General features: G+C 34.1%; 2 protein-coding genes across 3 annotated transcripts; both read right to left on the reverse strand.

Moving 5' to 3' along the window:
* Positions 1 to 84: 84 nt before the first annotated feature.
* On the reverse strand, positions 85 to 7,627 carry LOC107028739 (3-isopropylmalate dehydrogenase, chloroplastic). 2 transcript variants are annotated; one of them, XM_015229918.2, is made up of 8 exons: positions 7,317 to 7,620; positions 6,058 to 6,177; positions 5,453 to 5,653; positions 5,213 to 5,374; positions 5,054 to 5,128; positions 4,763 to 4,872; positions 4,603 to 4,675; positions 85 to 564 (listed from the first exon to the last, which is right to left on the reverse strand). In XM_015229918.2, the coding sequence occupies exons 1-8, from the start codon at positions 7,485 to 7,487 to the stop codon at positions 373 to 375; spliced, it is 1,104 nt and encodes a 367-aa protein (XP_015085404.1). In that variant the 5' UTR covers positions 7,488 to 7,620; the 3' UTR covers positions 85 to 372. The 2 variants fall into 2 exon arrangements, with proteins under 2 accessions (XP_015085404.1, XP_015085405.1); XM_015229919.2 differs by lacking the exon at positions 6,058 to 6,177 and having other exon boundaries at positions 5,453 to 5,773; positions 7,317 to 7,627.
* Positions 7,628 to 8,734: 1,107 nt separating this feature from the next.
* LOC107027330 (histone-lysine N-methyltransferase, H3 lysine-9 specific SUVH8-like) lies at positions 8,735 to 13,920 on the reverse strand. The gene is made up of 3 exons (XM_015228508.2): positions 13,793 to 13,920; positions 12,984 to 13,065; positions 8,735 to 12,253 (listed from the first exon to the last, which is right to left on the reverse strand). The coding sequence occupies exon 3, from the start codon at positions 12,208 to 12,210 to the stop codon at positions 9,097 to 9,099; it is 3,114 nt and encodes a 1,037-aa protein (XP_015083994.1). The 5' UTR covers positions 12,211 to 12,253; positions 12,984 to 13,065; positions 13,793 to 13,920; the 3' UTR covers positions 8,735 to 9,096.
* Positions 13,921 to 20,780: the final 6,860 nt, after the last annotated feature.

Consider the following 20,780-nt stretch of genomic DNA (forward strand, 5'->3'; position numbering starts at 1 on the left):
AATTTACCTGATAAAATTGGTAATTTTCCCAGGAAGAGAGCCCCAACGCTTTTTTTTTTTAAAAAAAAAATGTAAACAACATAATCAGCCAAACAATTTCTCTAACTTCAATAGGAAGCATCAACAGATATTTTGTCAAGTCACAACGTCACAAAATCAAAATGGTGATTAAGAAAATCAAGATGACAGCCACCAACACGGGCTGCGTGAATATTTTGCCTTTTGTGATACCGGCTTCTGTAACTACATGAATAGACGGTATGGTGCAAGGGGCCACGATCTTCAATTGCCGCCTTACCGTTATTTTTAACTATTGTATAATTTAAAACTATCAAAATTGACATCAAAACGACTATATGTATATACACATGTTCAAAGATGATCGCAGATGGCATTGGTGAACTCAGTTGTTGTGGCAGTGCCTCCAAGATCGCCTGTTCGGTACTTTCCCTCTGCAATTGTTTTTAGGATGGCATCTTGGATGCGATCAGCTTTATCATGAAGCTCTAGATGACGAAGCATAGAGACAGAACTCAAAAGCAAAGCAGTTGGATTCGCCAAATTCTGCACACATAATTTTCTTTTTGGATCAACAAATACCGATAAAACAGGGGGGAAATGCCTAATGAATGGCAGATGAACAAGAAAGTGCACTACATTTAAAAAAATAGATGTGTGTCGAGCATACACTGTTTACATCCTTATTTCATATTCCAATTTAAAGTGTGGTCTTCATCATAGACACCAAAAAAATTTCAGATAAAGGATCTTCTAATTAAGACCAGAATATACTTCTCAGTTGCTTCTCAATCAATATTCAGTCTTGTAAAGGGAAAAAATAGGGACCTAGGATACACCGATACGGAAAAGGAAAAAGATCTTTTTTTAAAAAGGGGCAGCTTAGTACAAGAAACATCCCGTGTTAACGTAGGGTCTTGAGAACAGTCGCACCCAAGAGGGTGTAACGCAGGCAGCCTACACCAACAAGAGCATCAGTGGCTGATTCCACGGCATGACCTATAGGTCACACAGAGGCAACTTTACTGTTGCTCAGAACTCCCTTTGTTCCAAGGTAAAATATTAGTATTCTCTATTCTTGGTGTGTAGGGAAAGCAAAGCACATGATAATACAGTAACACTTCAACTCATTTCCTATGACCGATAGGTCACACAGAGGCAACTTTAATATCGCTCAGAACTCCCTTTGTTCCAAGAGAAAGGATAGCTGTATAATATTAGTATTCTTATTCTTGGTGTGTAAGGAAAGCATGATAATACAGTAACATCTCCCCTTATTTCCTATGTCGCGGATATGCTTTGCTACTTCAGTAGAAGCACACATGCAAGGATGTACATGTGTTAATTAGGTACCACAGATATTAGTAAAAGGTTTTATGGCTGCCCATTTCACTTCATCTTGACATAGTAGTAAACAGTAGGGGTGGAATTTTGTTGGGGGGTTCAAATAGGACTGGACTATACCAACCTTTTAGAAAATATACACAAACATAAATTGTTTTTACAAAGCTTCTGGAAAAACATTGCTTTAAAAAATGTTATAAGAGTTCAGATTTTTCACTATTCAGCTACAGTACAAATTAGCAAAACAGTACTGATACAGATGTGTATCACAAAAAAATAAAAAAAATAACTACATGAGGCAGGGCAAGGTGAGTCAAGGATTGCCCTGCCCCGCCTCATTGCCATCCCTGGTAAACAGAAAGTGGCTGTCTTTTCTTAAAATAGGTTAGTATGTTAGGTGTCCTCGTCAGTTTCCAACTTTCCACAAACTAAATCACCATCTATTGACAGATTTTAATCCAACTCTATACAACAACATACCAAGAATAATCCCACAAGTGAGGCCTGGGAGTGTGGTGTGTATGCAGCCTTACCCCCACCCTGAGAAGGTAGAGAGGTGGTTTTCGATACACCCTCGGCTCAAGTGAAGCATAACAAAAATCAAGTAGGTAAAACAAATATATTAGTGATTAGTGAAGAATCCACAAGGAAAACAATGGAGAAGAGACCAGTAGCAACAACAAATCATAAAATAACTTAAGGGAGGCAGTAATTGAAGAATAAGATAGTACGAGTGTAGTAAAAACAATAATGATAAATACTATACACCACTCAACTTCCTACAAACATTCTATCCTAGTCATCAACCTCTAAATTTTCCTATAGGGTTAAGTCCTGGTAAGCTACAAATGTGTTATGTTCTATCTAATCACCTATCCTCAATACTTCTTAAGCCATCCCAATCTAAAATAATGTATCCTCCTAAATAGCATTAAGCCAAGAATTATTTGAACATTGTTTGATCCAATCCCTTGGGAGACAATATTTTTCTATACTATCTTTGACGCACTACAGCTTCTTTTATAGTGTGTTTGCCTCATCAGTACCGAAGTAGACTAAGCATCACTATGTATTCATTGTGCATTAATTATTGCTAAAAATTGAAGGACATCCAAATGAAAAAGAAAATACTCTTCGTATAGTCCCACATTAATAGACAGCAAGCTGATTTAGCACACCCGATGTGAGTGCAACATTACATCAAAAAAAAAAAAAGTAAATAATAGCAGCTGCAGCTTGAACAATATAACGCGGAAACATAAAGTTACGTTTTTAAGATAAAGATAAAAAACACAAAACATATGCATACACATAGTCACATACATATACATACATACATATATATATATATATATATATATACATATATATATATATATGTATATATATATATATATATGTGTGCGTGTATATATATATACATATATATATGTATATGTATATATATATATATATGTATATATATATATGTGTATATATATATATATGTATATGTATATGTATATGTATATATATATGTATATGTATATGTATATATATATATATATATGTATATGTATATACATATACATATATATATATATGCATATATATATAGATATATATATATATATGTATGTGAGAGTGTGTAAGTTGAACCGAGTTAAATATAAATAAAAGTTGAATGAGTGAAATAGAACTGTCTGAAAATCTTTGAATCACTAAGTAAACATTGAAATTTTGTGGAACTCTACAAGATATGTTCAATTCGAGTTGGTACTCTACAAACTGTGTTCAACTCAAATTAGGATTTTTGGAGGCTACTCAATCTCAAACCCTAGTTTATGCCTATATAAAGGGTACTAAGGCATCTCAAAAATTCCATAAAGAGATCAAAATCTCGAAATATTCCACAAAAGTCATGGTCTCATGGAATATTCATATAGAGGTCAAATCTAAATCATCCTAGTTCGAGAAATACGCCACTAAAGGCCCTCAAATCATGGAAAAATCTTTTGAGAAGAGAATCAAGGGAGAAACATATTTGTACTCACAATCTTGATTAATAAAATCATGAATCTTCATATTTTATTTGTGTGGTTTATTTATTTTTCATATGTTTAAAATTTGTTGCGAACAAAATGGCACACCCAGTAGGTACAAATCTACCCTTAATCTCTTCTCTCTTAAATCAAATCTGAAAATGTGTGCCTCTCTATATCAATTTGCGGAGTATTTGAGATCTTGATCTTGATCTCTTTATGAAATTTCCGAGATGCATTTTAAGAGAATTTAATACCTTTTATATGGGCATAAACTAGGGTTTAGGATTGAGTAGCCTCTAAGAATTCCAATTGAAACTGAACACACCTACTAAAGTCCCAATTCAAATTGAATACGACTTGTTGAGTCCCACAAAAATTTCAATGTCTACAACTGCCCCCTCCCCCAACCTCCCCCGCTTAAAGGCTTGTCGGAGTGTAGACTTGATGAAACTCAAAGAAAGACGAGATTTGAAGTACTCATTCTTCCACCAGTGCAACTTCATATTTTCAAGATTTGATTTAAGAGAGAAGAGATGAAGGGCAGATTTGATCCCACAGGGCATGCCAATCTGTTCGTACCAAATTTTAAAGCGATATAAAAGAAATTACAATTACAATAAAATATGGAGAAACATAACTATATTAATAAATATTGCTGATATAATTTTGTTCCTCCACTCTCTTAAGATTTATCCATGATTCGAGGGTCGTTAGTGACGTATTTCTCGAACTAGGATGATTTAATTTGACCTCTATATGAATATTCCATCAAATTGTTGAATATTCAAGATTTTGATCTTTAAAAATACCCAATAGTTTACGGGAATATTTTGAGATGTCTTTCAAGGGAATTTAGCATCCTTTATATAGGCGTGAACTAGGGTTTAGGCTTTAGTAGCCTATAAGAATTCTAATTGAAAATGAACACACCTACTAGAGGCCCAATTCGAATTGAATACGTTTTGTGGAGTCCCACAAAATTTCAATGTCTACACACTATTTTATCTATCATCAACGTTACAAAATGACAAGAAAATTTGACTTCTATTTGAAAAGTTATACAAGAAGTCAGAAGATACCCACCAATAATTGATTGAACCTGGTAATAGTTAATGGTTAAATGAGATACTGATACTAATCACAGAAGCATCAAGCTATAAGAATTAAGAGTAAAGCAATAATCGCATGGGACATGATATCCTATTTGAATACAAACCTTTCCAGCAATATCAGGTGCTGAACCATGCACAGCCTCAGCAAGGGCAATACCTCCCTCGCCAATATTGCAACTGTAAGAGAAATCATCGTTAGGGAAAAAAATGAGAAAATGAACTCAAATTAGACATCAAATACGTTAAATGAAAAAAAAGGCATACCTTGGAGTTAAGCCCAAACCACCTATCAAACCAGCACAAAGATCACTGATTATGTCACCATAAAGGTTAGGCATCACCAGAACATCAAAAAGTGCTGGATTTTTCACAAGCTGTACACATGAAAAGGAAGTATGTTATTTCATCACATATTTCTAGATAGTATTTCTGAAACTTTAGAATGACGCTTGGTCCAATACTGTTAGACATTTCATTGAACTTATCGAGGTTGTTCATTAAGATAAACATGTGTAGTACTGAAGTCGCAATGAAGTGATTGGTCTTTGATCATACCATCATACAGCAATTGTCAATGACAACTTCCTCATACTTTATCTCAGGGTACTTTTCTGCGACCTCTCGGCAACACTGGACAAGAAGAAAGAAAGTGAACAACATATGTTGCTTAATAAAACATAGAATTATATTGAGACGCCATACATAAGGATAGACCTTAAGAAAAAGACCGTCTGTCTTTTGCATGATGTTGGCTTTGTGAATTGCAGACACTCTCTCTCTTCCATGGGTCTTGGCATAGTGAAATGCATACTCTGCAACCCTTAAACTTGCTTGACGGGTAATGATCTTGAGACTTTCAACCACACCTCTTACTACCTGATAATAAATGCAAATGAATTTGAAGAACTCAAGAAATAAGCAATTTTCTATTAAATGATAAAGAAAGATACTTACTTGATGTTCAAGACCACTGTACTCTCCTTCAGTGTTCTCTCTAATAGTGATGAGATTCACATCATCATAGCGAGTCTTATATCCAGGAAGGCTGTAGCAAGGTCTGACATTGGCATATAGATTTAACTCCTTCCTCAATGTAAGGTTCAAGGAACGATGACCTTTTCCAATAGGAGTGGCCATTGGCCCTTTCAGACCAACCTTATTCCGCCTCACTGATTCAAGACTTTCCCATGTTAGAAAGCTGTTAGTTCTAGGGTCTATATCCGTCCCCACATAGTGTTCTTCCCATTCAATTGGTACCTCAGCAACCTTGAATATCTGTAGTGTTAAATAGGATTTAGCAATTTATAACCCCAGAATTAATGAAGTCAAGAAACCCTAGCTCCAACGGAGTCAAAGGCGGATATAGAGTAACGATTTTGAGTTCATTTGAACTCGCGCTTACGACACTGAGCATATACCTATGTTTATGACTTCACAAAAAATAGCAAATAGTAGATACGAACCTATGATTTTAAAATACAGTTGGGTCTAAGACTGGCAAACGGACAGGACCGGGTCAACAGGACCGGTTTTATCGGTAACCGGACCGGTANACCAACCTTATTCCGCCTCACTGATTCAAGACTTTCCCATGTTAGAAAGCTGTTGGTTCTAGGGTCTATCTCCGTCCCCACATAGTGTTCTTCCCATTCAATTGGTACCTCAGCAACCTTGAATATCTGTAATTTTAAATGGGACTTACCAATTTATAACCCCAGACTTAATGAAGTACCAGAAACCCTAGCTCCAAGGGAGTTAGAGTCGTATATAGAGTATTGGTACTGAGTTCATTTGAACCCCGTTTTTACGACGCTGAGCATATCCCTATGTTTAAGACTTCACAAAAAGCAGCAAATAGTAGATACGACCCATGATTTTAAAATACAGTTGGCTCAATGCTAAGAAACTTAAAAGTTGAACCCTTAAATCTTAAGTCCTGGATTCGTCACTGAGGGAAGCAAATCAACTTTCATTATTGTGGACAATCTAGAAGAAAAATGTCAAGCAAAATAGTAGAATCCAACCAACCTTAATGCCCGTGAACCTCCAGGCAGGATTAGAAGGAGAACACTATGTCACACATCTTAGTACAATTAATAAGGACAAGATATATACTTGTCCATTTCATTCCTAAATGATTCGACTTGCTGATAAGAGCATCCGAAACATAATGAACAAGGAAAGTAGCCTATCAATTCATCCAATAAACAAAAAAGAAAAGCTATATAGCCATGGTACCAAAAATGCATTTAATCTTCCTGCAGCTATGACTTAGTAGGATGTCAAATAATCACAACAACAGCATATCCTGTGTAGTCCCGCAAGTAGAGTCTGCAGAGGTTAGTATACACCCAGCCTTGCCCCTCAGCCCAAAGCACAACAACAACATACCTCTGTATTCGCACAAGTTGAGTCTTACAAAGAAAAGAAAACTTTAAACAGGCGACAAATGGAAATTTCAACCCCTATGAGGAAAGGTTACTGCATTATCTCAGCCTCACTCGCATCATAAATAAAAAAATACAAATGATGATACTACAAAGTCTATCTTATTTCAGCAATCGGCGTTAATTATTAATTATGAGAAGGGAGAATTTCACGAGTGTACAGCCAGAGCCCAAACCGGAGGTTCAACCTAGCAATTACTATCTAATATTCATATGTGCAAATTTATTACAACTTCCATACAGATAATTGATGAACAGTAACAATATGAAGCAAACAACGGTATAATTACAAACCTCTAATAATCGGCATCTAACTATAGGTATGGAAATAACAAGAGAAAGGATAACAAGTATTGGGCGAAGAAGCAGACCTGCCTGACGGACTCGGCGATCTCAGGTCCAATACCATCGCCGGGGAAAAGTGTAGCGCGGATCAAGTTGGAATTGGATTGGGAAGTGAAGGTCCGATCGAAAAACCTAACAGAGGATGCAACTGAATCAGCGCGGCATCGGAGGAGTCTTTTCGCAATCTGAAGAGCCATTGTATAGATCCTTAGAATTGCAGAAATGGTTGATGTAAAGGTAGTGGACTAATTTAACAAAGGGGAAAAAAAGGAAAGAGAATAGATGCTTGCGACCTACAAACGGAGGACAAAACTCATCCAAACCCAAAATTAACGACCCGTTTGACCCTAAGAATACTTTGAAAAAATTTCCAAAGTGGTGTTTGGTCATAATTCTGGTAAATATATTTGTTCAATATTTCAAGTTTCCAAATACCGGGGAAAAAATTTAGTATTTGGATCAAAGTTCTAATATTTGAAAATTTAAAATAAATAAAAAATTACCTCAATTTTTTGTATTTTATAAAATTATCCATTATCTATTAATAACCGAGTATTTTGTTTTTCTCTTTTTCAAAAAAGTTTGAGTGATAAATTTAAGATAAAAAGAACAATTTGTATTCAATGTTTATAATTATAACTGAATTAATAACAAGTTTGAGTATGTCATTGATGTATTATTAAATCTATATTGTTGATTGCCCATTATATTGTAAGGTTATTTTTTAATGGAACACATTTATTGTAAAATGATATATAAATATATGTAGAATTTTAATAATTTTTAGAACTTGTGGGTATAAATCATATTTTTAAAAAAATAATTATTGTGTTTTGTTCCCTTATTTCATCACACCATAGTGCACATACTCTCTGATCAGAATCATGCACTCTGCCTATTATATCTAGACTACTTATCAGTTGGATTGAGACGAGGGTCTATCAGAAACAACATTCCTACCTAGCAAAGGTAGGGATAAGGTCCGAGTACATTCTACCCTCTCCACACCCCTATGGCAATGCTAAAAAGACTTAAACTTGTGAATTTGTACAAAAACAGGAATCCCACAAGCAATGGTAAGGATATTTGGTGCAGTATGGGCCATTTCATATTCCACCCAAGGGTGCAGTGAAATTCAGGTTTCAAGTGAATGGCAGTGCAGGAGTGGTGTGGGTGCAGCCTCTCAAACTAATTCCAAGTGATTGGAGGGCTGGAAGTCTCATTGACACACACCTACATACTCTTCTGCGACATAAGATTGTAATTTGTATCCATACAAACCACTAGAGAGAAAAAAAAGTTTAACTATATACATTTGTCCACTTCAACATAAAAAAATACAAGTCTAGAGAACATATAGTAAGATGCACAAAGGTATGTTGATCAATAGGGCATATGAGCAGATCAAATCAAGGATTTCAAGTATGTGTACATATATATCGTTCGAGCCAAAAGCTGTTCAGAGGGCATTTGAATCAGCCATCGTGCTATTATTTGCAACTGAAAAGAGAAAGTAACGCAACCAGACTCATGCAAGGAGATAGGAAAGCAAATTAACTTGTCCAGGCACATCTAAGATCACACAAGAAGGCTGAGAACTGATGCAAAAATTTGCCAGTTCTGATTATAGGATCTTACGAGTCAGCCCGTACAAGCTTATTTCTCCATGAACATACACCCTATATACTATATAGGATATCAGACTAAACAAAATGAAGCACTACTATTTCCAGGTGCGGACAAAAGAAAGACAATGAGTCAAGAGTAACTCTCTATTCAACTTCAACAGCTAAATTTTATAAAATCCTAGTACATCCTACCAGAACAATCTGAAGATCCACAAAAGCACCTCTTCACCTTGATCTTGCCACCAGAGTCATAAACCTGATCAACAACATAGTTGTAATGGTAAGAAAGCTCCTTCAAGGGAGGAATATTGTCAGCCGCAAAAAGCATGATATGGGGCACTCTCTTATCCTTATGATCATAGACAACGTTCTGTGCATACAAATTGGGGGAACAACTGTGGTTGATGAATCGTCCTACATTTCCATAGTGAGCTGCATCAATGGTATAACCACCCTCTTCTACTAACTCATTTTGGTTTGCTAGTCCAGAAGAGTTGGCAGTATAACCACCATAGTTCTGGCCAATATCAAAAAGATATTCATCCATGCCAATCCTTCGTTCCGCTTCTGTGTCCTCAAGAAGTTGTCCTGTATACTCACAGATAAAGGTTCCTGAAGAGATGGAAGTTAGAGCTCTCACACCCCAGCCCCTTGTATCTGTCTTGAAGATCTCCAGTGGAATTTTAATACCATGTTGGCTCACTCTATTATAGCACGAAGGAGGGCACTTACAATGAGGACCACACTCATATACAAGAGGCTTCACTTCAACAATAGCCCCATTACGATTGTAAGGGATCTCACCTCCATTTTTAACTGCACATGAGCACCTCTCGGCATCAGAACATCTACCAATACAATCACAGCCTCTAGGTGGAGCAGGGCGGAAACCAACTGGATACATCATGTTCTTGATGTACTTGAATGGTGGGGGTTTCTCACCATCAATAGTGTTCACAGCTGCTATAGGTAGTGACTCCTTCCCTTCTGTAATATCAGGAACACATACACCATGCCGCGCTTTGGAATTTTTTGAAGACTGTACTTCTTTCCAAGTAAGCTCTGGTTGTCCAGGAATTCTTACCAACTTAAACATAAAAACCATCTTACCATGTGGCCCTTTTTCTTTCCAATAATTCTCAACAGTGTATAAGCCATCATAGACATAAGTAGTCACCACATTAGGTCTTCCACCTGATTCAGGAGTCCTGATCTCCTTAGATCCACGAATCACCCGAACAGAATTCCTTTCACGTATGCTATTCTTCAAGGCTAAATTTCCTTTCACAAGTTTCTGGTCTTCAGGAATTTTGACCTTGCCAACCACATTTCCACCTTGACCAGAATAAATTAGCTCATCAGCATCTCCCAAATCATCATCATAGGCTCCAGAGGCAACAATACTAGTTGCAACCAGCAGTCCTCCCTTAATGTACATGGAATCAATACCAGCCTGATACAAGCGATGAACTCCCACAAGAGAAAGTTCAACCCTGTATTGGAATGCATCTCCTACTTCAACTCCTGGAACTTCTCCCAGTATCTGCGTTTCTGTATTAACTTGCTTCCCTTTGTCTTTGACAAGTTTTGCTGCTTGAAGATCAATCCTTCTAATTTTATCTTTTTGCTTAGCGTTTACTCCTGCAGATCTTGACATTGATTCTTCTCCCTGTAAGATTTTTCTAAAGTGAGACTGAAACAGACGAAGAGTCTCTAAAACTTTACTACGAGCATCACAGCGACTGGAACTTTTTGGACCAAAAGGTGGTCGAGTCTCATCAAACTCACACTTCTTCTGCCCAATAGGAGAATCTTCAGGTTGTGCTTCACAATTCAAATTACGAATTCCATCATTTCTGGAAACCGCTGAACTTGGATATTCTGGCACAGCTTCACCAACAAAACCTGATCTACTCCTGCCAAACAGAGTCTCTGGAAATTTTGGTTTAGGAATACTTTTTCTGGCAACAACTACGGACATCCTCTGTCTATACATGCTAGGCTTTTGAACTTGGTTTCTACTCATCAGGCCATCTAAACAAGTTTGCTCCTTCTGCCTCCAGTCCTTGTTTGTCTCAGCCATCAGACCTTGCACAATTTGCCTAGGAGTTTGCTTCTTCTGCCTCCATGGAGAAAAACGCTCATCCATCAATCCATGCACAACTGGCTTAGTAATTTTATCTCCAGAACCAAAACCATGTCTAGCAGTAGTCGCCTTTTCACGTTCATTCCGTGAATACACAATACTCTCCTTCCGCAAAAATTTCCCTGTATCATCCCTCTCCTTTTTCGTCATTGTCTCTGGCAACATTACAGTTCTTTCAAGTTGGCTCCTTCTAACATAGTTATCTTGGACATCTTCTGGGTCTTCAACGCGAACTGTTGCTCCTTCAATTAAACTGCATTTGGAACCAGTAACCTCTGTCTTACTCCACGAATCAGCTTCCCGACTTGCGGTCAACCCCAGGGACAGTGTCCCAGTATCCATAACATTTTTCGAAGACTCAATCACTTCATTTTCTGTCACTCCCTTATTTAACACAATCGCTCGCTTGCTTGCTTCACTACCACCCAAAAGATCCAGTTTAGTCGGCTTAGGAGCATTTCTTCCACAAAATGGAGGGAAGTCACGAACAGCAAAAACTCCTCTTCGGCAGTACTTTTTCTTTGGTAAGGGGGAAATATTATCCTCAACACTTCCATTCTTTATTTGACACTGAGGCAGTGACAATGTTTTTGAATCACAAACAGGAATCGCCCTATCAGTCATACTGCCAGGATGCAGCACATGATCTTTGTACACACCGACTACATTTTCAACCAAAAAAAAGTGTCTCGCAACATCAACTTCCATCCCTAATTCATCATACCTAATGACTTTTGCTTTCTTGAGCAATGACATTTCACTATTTTTATGATCTTTAGACAACTCAATTCTAAGCGATTTGTCATGGCTTGTAGATTCTTCCAATCCGTTTTCTATCACATTAGTGGTTCTGGCTGACGCAACTTCAACAGAACAGAACTCAACCCCAGTGTTAGGACCATTGTCACCATGGGCCACCAGAGTGTCAGCCATATTTTCACTGATGGAGACCACATCATTTTCCTTGCTGTTCAAGTCAACTTTTGGAGCATTTCTACTACAACCTGGGGGTAAATCCCGCTCTCCGCAGACATTCCGAACTTTATGTTTTGGCATAGTTCCAGAATCCAGCAAATGATAACCATTTACTGATGACCGCTTCTTCACACATTGATCAGATAAACTGTCATTTGAGAATGACACCATTCTCAACCAAATGAATAAATCCTTGTTTAGACAAGTCAAAATGCTGAAACGACAAACACGATATGTCAAATATACCAACAATGAAGAATCAAAAGCTTGATGTGAAATACTATGATAATTTAAAAGATCAGTATCATCCTCTACCATTTTTAAGCGTGAGTTGTGTTAGGTACTTACACTGTTAAAATCTCTTTGGTTAAGTATATCCTACTATAATTTGCTTTTATGGGGCAAATCAGAAGTGAGACAACATTTTGACCATCACATATGGGTATTAAAAAACAAAATGTCACACTGGTCATGTGACCTTTTTCCTAACCAAATTCTGTTAATGACCTTGATGGACATTTTCCTAACAAAATTCTGATAATGACTGAAACTTCCATTTTCTCCAAGAGTAAAAAATAAGCTTTGCATCCTTTTTTTCTTTTTTACAAATAGCACCACAACTATACCAACAACAAGCAGTAAATGTCAGCCGAACAGGGCTCAAATTCTAGCTAACCCTTAACATATTCACAACCTATTATCAAGAGACTCCCAAATAACCCAGAATTAAAAACATTTCAGCAAACAAAACGAAGCAAAAACTGAACCGAAGGTCTATTGAAAACAGTCTCTCTACCCTCCCAAACCCCCCTCTGTGGGGACTACAGTGGATATGTTGTTGATTTTGGTGTAAACAAAATGTAGCAAAAACTGATGAAGAATGTAAAAGGATGTTAGGGTTTTACATGCTGGAAACAAACAGAAAATAAGGAAGTAAATCATACCGATTTGTGAATGAACTTCACGCTTCCCACTTCAAAGAACTAGATAATAGTTGATCCTTCACCACACAACTAGCCGCTTTTGCTGCAAAAGATAGAAATGCAAAATCATGAAAACTAGTTCAGTAAAAAAAGCAGAGATGACATGAAGAAGACATAAAAACCCAAAAAACTGGGGGAGAAAAAAGAAGAACCCAAATGGGAGTTGCAAGCAAAAACAAAAATTACTACAACAATGAGTCAGCTACCAAATCATGTATAACGAGTAGAAAACTGAAAACGTATTTGATTTGCAAGAATCTGAACGTGGGTTTGTTATGATTTTTGAGTGTGAGCTACAATTTAGGGGTTCATGGATAAGAAAAAAAAAAGCTCATCATGAAGAACAAAAAAAACCCAGTAAAATCCACAAACTTTCACACTGAAACAACAATACAAGCAAATGGGTGTTCCAAGCAAACGCAAAAATTACCAGAGGAAGGAAGCAAAAAATAAGCTGAAACTCAAACAAGCATTTGATTAACAAAGAATCTGAACGTGGGTTTGTTATGCTTTTGATTCTGTACTCTATTCAGGGAATCACGGGTGAAAAAAAAAAAGTTCAACTTTTAGCAAAAGGCAAAAATGGAACTCACAGTCCCAGCTAAGAACGAAGAACAAAAAAAACCAGAACCCCACAAAGTTTCACAGATCATATTTGCACAAACTCATAAAAACAAGCACAAAAACACAAAATGGGGTTTCTTCAAGCAAAAAAATTGCCTGAAAAAGGTGTAAAAACAAAGGAAGAAGTAATCAACTGATTGAGCTACCGATTTTCAAAAAATGGAATAAGCATGTGATCAACAGAGAATTGTGAACGTGGGTTTGTTGAGATTTTGAGTGGGGACGACGATTTAAGGAGGTTCATGCCATGGATGAAAATGGAAAATGGAGTTTCTTCATCTTCCTGACATCTTTTTTGGTCACTGTAACTGTATTTTTTTCTTGGAAATAATATCCGAAAAAAGGAGATTGCCGTACTGTAATTAAAGTTTAATTATATTTTTTGTTCACTAACATTAAAATTAAAGTTTAATTAAATTCAGATAGCTAATTTTGAAGACCATCACAAAGTAATCAGATGTATTTATATATAATTTAGATAAGCGTCACTTTCAATCTGTTTAATTTTATTTGTCACTTATTTTTAACATAGAGTATTATATTGTGACGGAGAGGTGGGAGGAATATGTAGGCGTAGGAAATGAAATGTGTAAAGTCATTTTCACCAAGAAGATAATTTTATTTGTTCTTAAGAAATTTATTTTCGTAATTTTGATCAATAAAAAACGAAAAAATATTTTCCTTTATACTAAGCACAGCGTGGTTATGACATTGATTTTAAGAAGAAAAAAAATGCTTTTAATCTTCAAGTTATTGATAAGTTTTGATTTTGAATCTTATAAATTATGATATGATATATTTAAATTTCAATCTATTTAAAAAATACGTTATATTTAATTATTTTATAAAACTATGAAACTATAAAATATGCAATAACAATTTCACATGAGCATGAGTGATTAAGTTATGAAATGGTTAATTATATAGTTATGATAAATGTGAATATTTACAAACAACAAAAAAAAATGTAAAATTCAACTAATTAGAAATTTATCATGTGTTATTTATGATAAAGGATTAGTTCCAAATTTACCAATAAGAAAATCTAAAAGGTTACTAAACCGTATGATTTTTATAAGAAAATTTTTTGTAATATAAAGCGTAAAATTGTCTTTATCATGCATTTATTAGTTTAATTTATTAACTAACTTTACACTAAGATAATATTCAGAAATGTTTTAAATGAAGGACCAAAATAATTGGACAAATTAATGAAATTTATATAAATGTTAACTTCTTAAATGTTGAGAAAAAAAATGAATGAAAAAAAAAATGTTCCCTAAATGGAAAACGCTGAAATTATATGTTTGAATTATTTTTTTTTCCGTCTTTTGGGAAGTTGATATTCATAAGTTGAAAAAAATGATTTTTAGCTATTTTTATGTTTATTTTCGAAGACCGGTAGCTGTCATTATTTTCGAGAATGCACAGTGGTGCTCAATTATTTGCTAAAGAAATTTACATATAAAAAAAAAAAACATAAAAAAAATATTTAATATAAACATAAAAATAAATATTATAACCATGTACAAATAGTTTAAACTTTTAGAAATTCAAATTCTCGACATTACCTAGCTTCAAAAAGTCGACGAAAGTTACAGATCTCAGCGATTTATAGATTGGGAATAATTCATTAATAAAATTATATATTTCAATTCCGTCAAGAATTTTAATGAAAAGGACTTCTTCCATATGTCCATTCAAAATTCATGAATTCCTTCCGTAAAACTTTACAGTTTCTATATTCGGTATGTAATATGTAATTAAGATTTATAAAAATATTTTGTTATATGACTACAAATATGATTTGCAATTCATACACTCTATCCACTTTCACTACTAATTGTCACCCAAAACTGTTATTAGTCATTATCAACTATCGCGCTCTATCAATTACAGTTATCATTCTTAACTATAATCATCACCATAGTTAATTATCATTAAGAAGTTGTGTACATATATCTAGTTGGACCCTTAATCTACTTCACAAGACACCACAATCAAATGTCAATCTTCAACTAGAAAATAAATTACAAAATAAAACCATCACATACCTGATTTGTTGAGAGACAAGAATTGCTTTTCTATGCTTTTTGGCTAAGCTATAGTTGTTATGCCCCTTTTATAGGGCAAGAGCATGGCATCAAGACTATTGCAAATATTAGGTTAGAGAGAGAGTTAAAAATATTCATATATTATTCAAAATATTCGAAGATATTATTCGTTATGTTTTTTCTAAAAATGATTTTATTGGTAATTGACTGGATTAGAAAGTCAAAATATGTCAGATTTATTTTTCAGTTACGTTTTTTCCTGAAATGTTTGTATCATGGAAAAAAGGACAAATACATCCCGAGTATTATAAATAAAATACAGATATCATTCGTCATATTTTTTGGATATTGATGCCCCTAACGTCCCAAAACTAGAGCATATATTTCCTTCACACTAATGGAAGACTAAATAGGGGCAAGTTGCTTCATTAGTTATTCCGATATTTAATAAATATCAGGTCGATGAATAAGATTATGACACGTGTATTAGTATAAAAGATAAATATGTTTTAGTTCTTGGACGACAAAGGCACTAATATCCCAAAAATATAACGAAAAAAATTCGCATAACATTTACGCTAGTTCAGAAATATATATATATTTTTTCCCTTTTACTATTGGTTAACTAGATTTAGAACTCTCTCGAACCAGTCAAATAACTATTAAATAGTCTTTTCCGATTTGAGTCACGGTAATTCCTTTTAAATAGTCGTAAAGCTGCACTTTGACTATTTTAAATTATAATTTAATTTTATATAAAACATTATTGTCAATATTAAATTTTAAATGATAAGTTATTATTTGAAATTTTTTTAAGTGAATTAAACATGATAAAATTAAAAAACGCTTTTCAAAATATATTTTCCTTTCATATCGAAACACCCTTAAATCCAAATCATATTGACCATGACTTTTACTTCATAAAAACTAATATTTGTATGAAACATTATAAATATCAGAATTGTATGCATTGTTTTATTAGATACAATTATTTTGAATAGTGAAATAATAAATATTATAAGCAATGTGTTATATATGCTTGCGCTTATTTTAATTTTTCTTTCATATGTATAATAAATTGAATTTGAATAATTTAAATTCATATTGTCATTAAGAGAAAATAATTAGGAAAAGGAACATAAATGTTCTTAAGAAACAAATTAATTATCCATGCCTCTTAAGTCTTAGCTTGATGCTCCTTTAAATAATTATACAAATAATCACCATTTTGGGCTAATATTAAACGGTGCAACACTCTTCCTTTTTTTGGTCTCTTAGTTGCCATCTCGATATTATTGTATTTATTTTTGTCCAACTTATTAAATGTCTTTATCCCTTTTTAGGTTAGTTTTTTGGTCCATCTTTTTTGTTTTTTATATTATTTAAAATAAAGAAAAAATTACTTAATAACATACTTTTATCATATTTCCTAACATTTTAAAAAATTAGAAAAATGTATTTTTTTTATAATTTTTCTCATTTTTCGAATACGTCATTATAAAGGGTCGAGATCTATGGATGACGATATTATTTAAATGGAAAGTGGAAAAAAGCTAGGAGAGTTGACACAGAGCAAAAGAGAAAGTGTGGAAGGATTTCTTTATCATTTTCTTTTATGCTTTTAGCGGATCAAATTCTTAATTTTTTTATTGCTTTCAATAGATCTTTAAATATATCTACTTGATTTTAATTCTTAAAATTAATGTGTAATTTGTTTGTTTCACCTTTTTGATACATTATATTTTATCATGTATAGTATATCATTTTCAAATATTAGTTTTGATATATAACCCTATTTTATTTTAACACAAAGTAGTATACATCATGATCATAGTTGTATATTGAATACACAACTATTACAAATTTTGTTATCTTTTACTATCAATACATACACCCAGCCATATTCAACTAGTTGAACGTTATGTATCTGTAGACACTATTAAATATTATCGTTGATATATAAACACTAATATTCTATAATAAAATTATTTTTATCACATTCATAGTTATGTATATGACACAAAATTTTGTTATGTATATAACATAGTTATGTATCAGATGTTGCGATGTATAAAATGTGAAGTATTTGCAACACTATTTTATAAATAAATCAACGTATATCATATTCATGATTTTTATATGATACATGACTATATTAAATTGTCGACTTTTTTAAAAATCTATTACAATTTGAATGAGATTTGAAAGAAAAAAATTTGAAATTTGAATTATCTGGAGCTATTATTTGGGAGAGATTCACATCAATTAGATTTGCATGATTTGGGGAACTGATATTTAATTTCATAGTTAATTTCTTTTTTAATTTTAACAAACTCGTTGTATAATGTATCAAATTTGATTTATATGGATGACAACAATTTTAGTTTTTTTTTTTTTGTAATTTAGATAAGAGTATGGATAGAATATAATTGCTCCTTACACTATGTGATTCCTAAAAAAATTACAAAAATAAAAGCATAATACATAAATATGTTATTTAACTTGATTTTAACTTATACTTATGCCCTTTAACTTTTGGTATGAACAAGTAGACGCTTAAACTCGTACAAAGTTAAACATATAAACACACACTTAAATGACAATTTTGCATCTTACATGTATTATACACGTAAGGCTCATGTGTCTATTTATTTAATTTAATACAAGTTTAAGTATCAACTCGTGCATTACAAAAATTAGAAAATATAAATATAAAATAAAACTAAATTAAAAAATACATGTATATATTATTCCTAAAAATAAATATAGTAACTAACTATAGTCTCATAAAAATAAATAATTATACAACATGTGATAAAAAAAAAAAAGACATGATAAATCTCTCTCTCTCTCTCTCACACACATATATATATATATCAAATCTTTATTCTTCATTTTCCTTCTACGAGTTATTTCTTATCATGATATTAAAATTATGTTATATTCAATTCATTATTTACTCGATATTATGTCTCTCATCTTATCATACACTAGAAAACTTGTTATATTCTTCAAATTATTAGTCATGTTCACAGGGGGGGTGGGGTCTCTTTATATGAATTTCTACAATTTCTGAATCACTTTTAAATTTAGGTTTAGGATTCGTTTTTAAAGAAAAATCACATTTCTCATTTCTTTCGGTTATACTAAATCACTATAGAATGACCAACATAGGTTTGTGGTGCACTAGTGAAAGTGTTTCACCCTTCACTAGAAATCTTGGGTTCGAGCCCTGCGTATGGAGAAAATTCTGTTGGGAGTATCACCCCACATGGACCCTACAAAGCACGATCTAAACTTGAATGGAAAAAAAACCTATAGAGCGTTAAATTAGCTACGAAATGATAAATTATAATTATCGGCTGCATAGTTATTATTGTTCGTCTAATACTAATGAGTAGTTTTAAGATTTGAGCTATAGTGATGAAAACCTCTTTCTAAAATGAATTTGAAATAATTGAATCACTAAAATTATCGAAAATTACTAAATCTAACGATATCGAAATAAATATCAAAAACTTTTTGATTCTTATTTTTCCTTTAGATAAATCTTTAAAACCAAAATTTTATAAACATAATTTTATACCAATAAAATTAACGAATAAAATTAACGAGATTAAAAGTTCAAGATCACAAAACTCTGAAAATTATTTTTGTAAATCACATGAAAAATTTGAGAAAAAACGTCAACAGAAAAGGCGGGAAATATTTTAACAGTTAAAATAAAATTCTTTACTAAAATAACCTCCAAACACCTTTAAATTATACTTTCACCACACCTTTTCTTCCTCACCCACCCCACCCCCCCAAAAAAAAATCACAGAGAAAGCCATTTTCGCAAACATGAAGAAAGCACAAGACTTTGAAGAACTCATCAAGTATTGCGAACCTCACTCCGATGCTCAGGAGGAATTATTAAACTGCCCTTTTGTGTATGAGTACGAGGACACTCCGCATTCGTCGCCGTCGGTGGCAGTGACGCCGTCAGAGCCCACGGGAATACTCATGTTATCTGTTCACTCTACTGATACAGATGGACAAAGTTCCCCTCCCGAAAACGAAGAGTTTGAAACCCCGCCGGAGCATAACAACTCCTCTCAGCCCTACTTTTCTGGCTCCGATGATCCGAAACCGATCACTGCAGGTGTAAATCGTCAGCAGAATAATAACGGAGATACTGAATCTGTGAATCGTGATAATATGGAGGTTGTAGATTTAGCAAATGATTCTGATGATCTAGGGTTTCCAAATCGCCGAGAAGTTGATGTTCAGGATACAGGTGAGTTTGAAGAACAACTGCAGAAGAGGTATAAGGTTTCTGAGGAGGATTTCGATGTGACGAGCTCAGTTCAGAGAATAGTGAAGAAAGAGCCAATTGTGATTGAAATTAATCAGACTCCAACTCAGGAAGTAGATACGGAGGTGATAGAAGGTGGAATTGAAAGAAATGCAGATTCTTTTACTGTGAAAATGTCTGAGAGACGCGAGGAGGAGGAAGATGGAGGAGAAATGGGCGATAATGGTGAAAGAGGTGATGGAACCAAGGATGGTGTTGGTGAAAGAGGTGCGGCGAGTATGAATTTAGAAGAGAATGAAAAGTCAAATGGTGTTAGCGCGAAGGAAATGCATTCAAATGGGATAACAACAAGTGTTGGTGTGAATGGTGGTGGTGCTGGAAGGGCTAAAGGAAGGCGTGAATTGCCATTATCGATGAAGGGAGGTGCCGAGACTGTTGGGTCCTTGGAAGAAGCTGGGAGGAGTGAAACCACGAAAGGGAGGTTTAAGGATTTAGTGGAGGCCTTCTCTATGATTGTCGGAGATGTGAGTGGTGATGATAGTAATGATAAAAATGGTGCTGATTTCCTCGAGACTGCCATGAGACGTGGATTGAGTTTTCCTCGCCCTAGATGGTGGCCACCGGAGGGATTTGATGATTGATTTCACTATCCAGTGAAGTACCATCTTTTTTGAAAACTGCATATTCGATAGCTAAAATTGTCTGTTGATGGTTTGGATAGAAATTGCTAATGATAGTAGTTCAAATTGATTGAATCTTTCTCGATCATCTAGGCTGGAGTTT

This window comes from Solanum pennellii, chromosome 8 (assembly GCF_001406875.1).
Source record: "Solanum pennellii chromosome 8, SPENNV200".
NCBI classification, from domain to species: Eukaryota; Viridiplantae; Streptophyta; class Magnoliopsida; order Solanales; family Solanaceae; genus Solanum; species Solanum pennellii.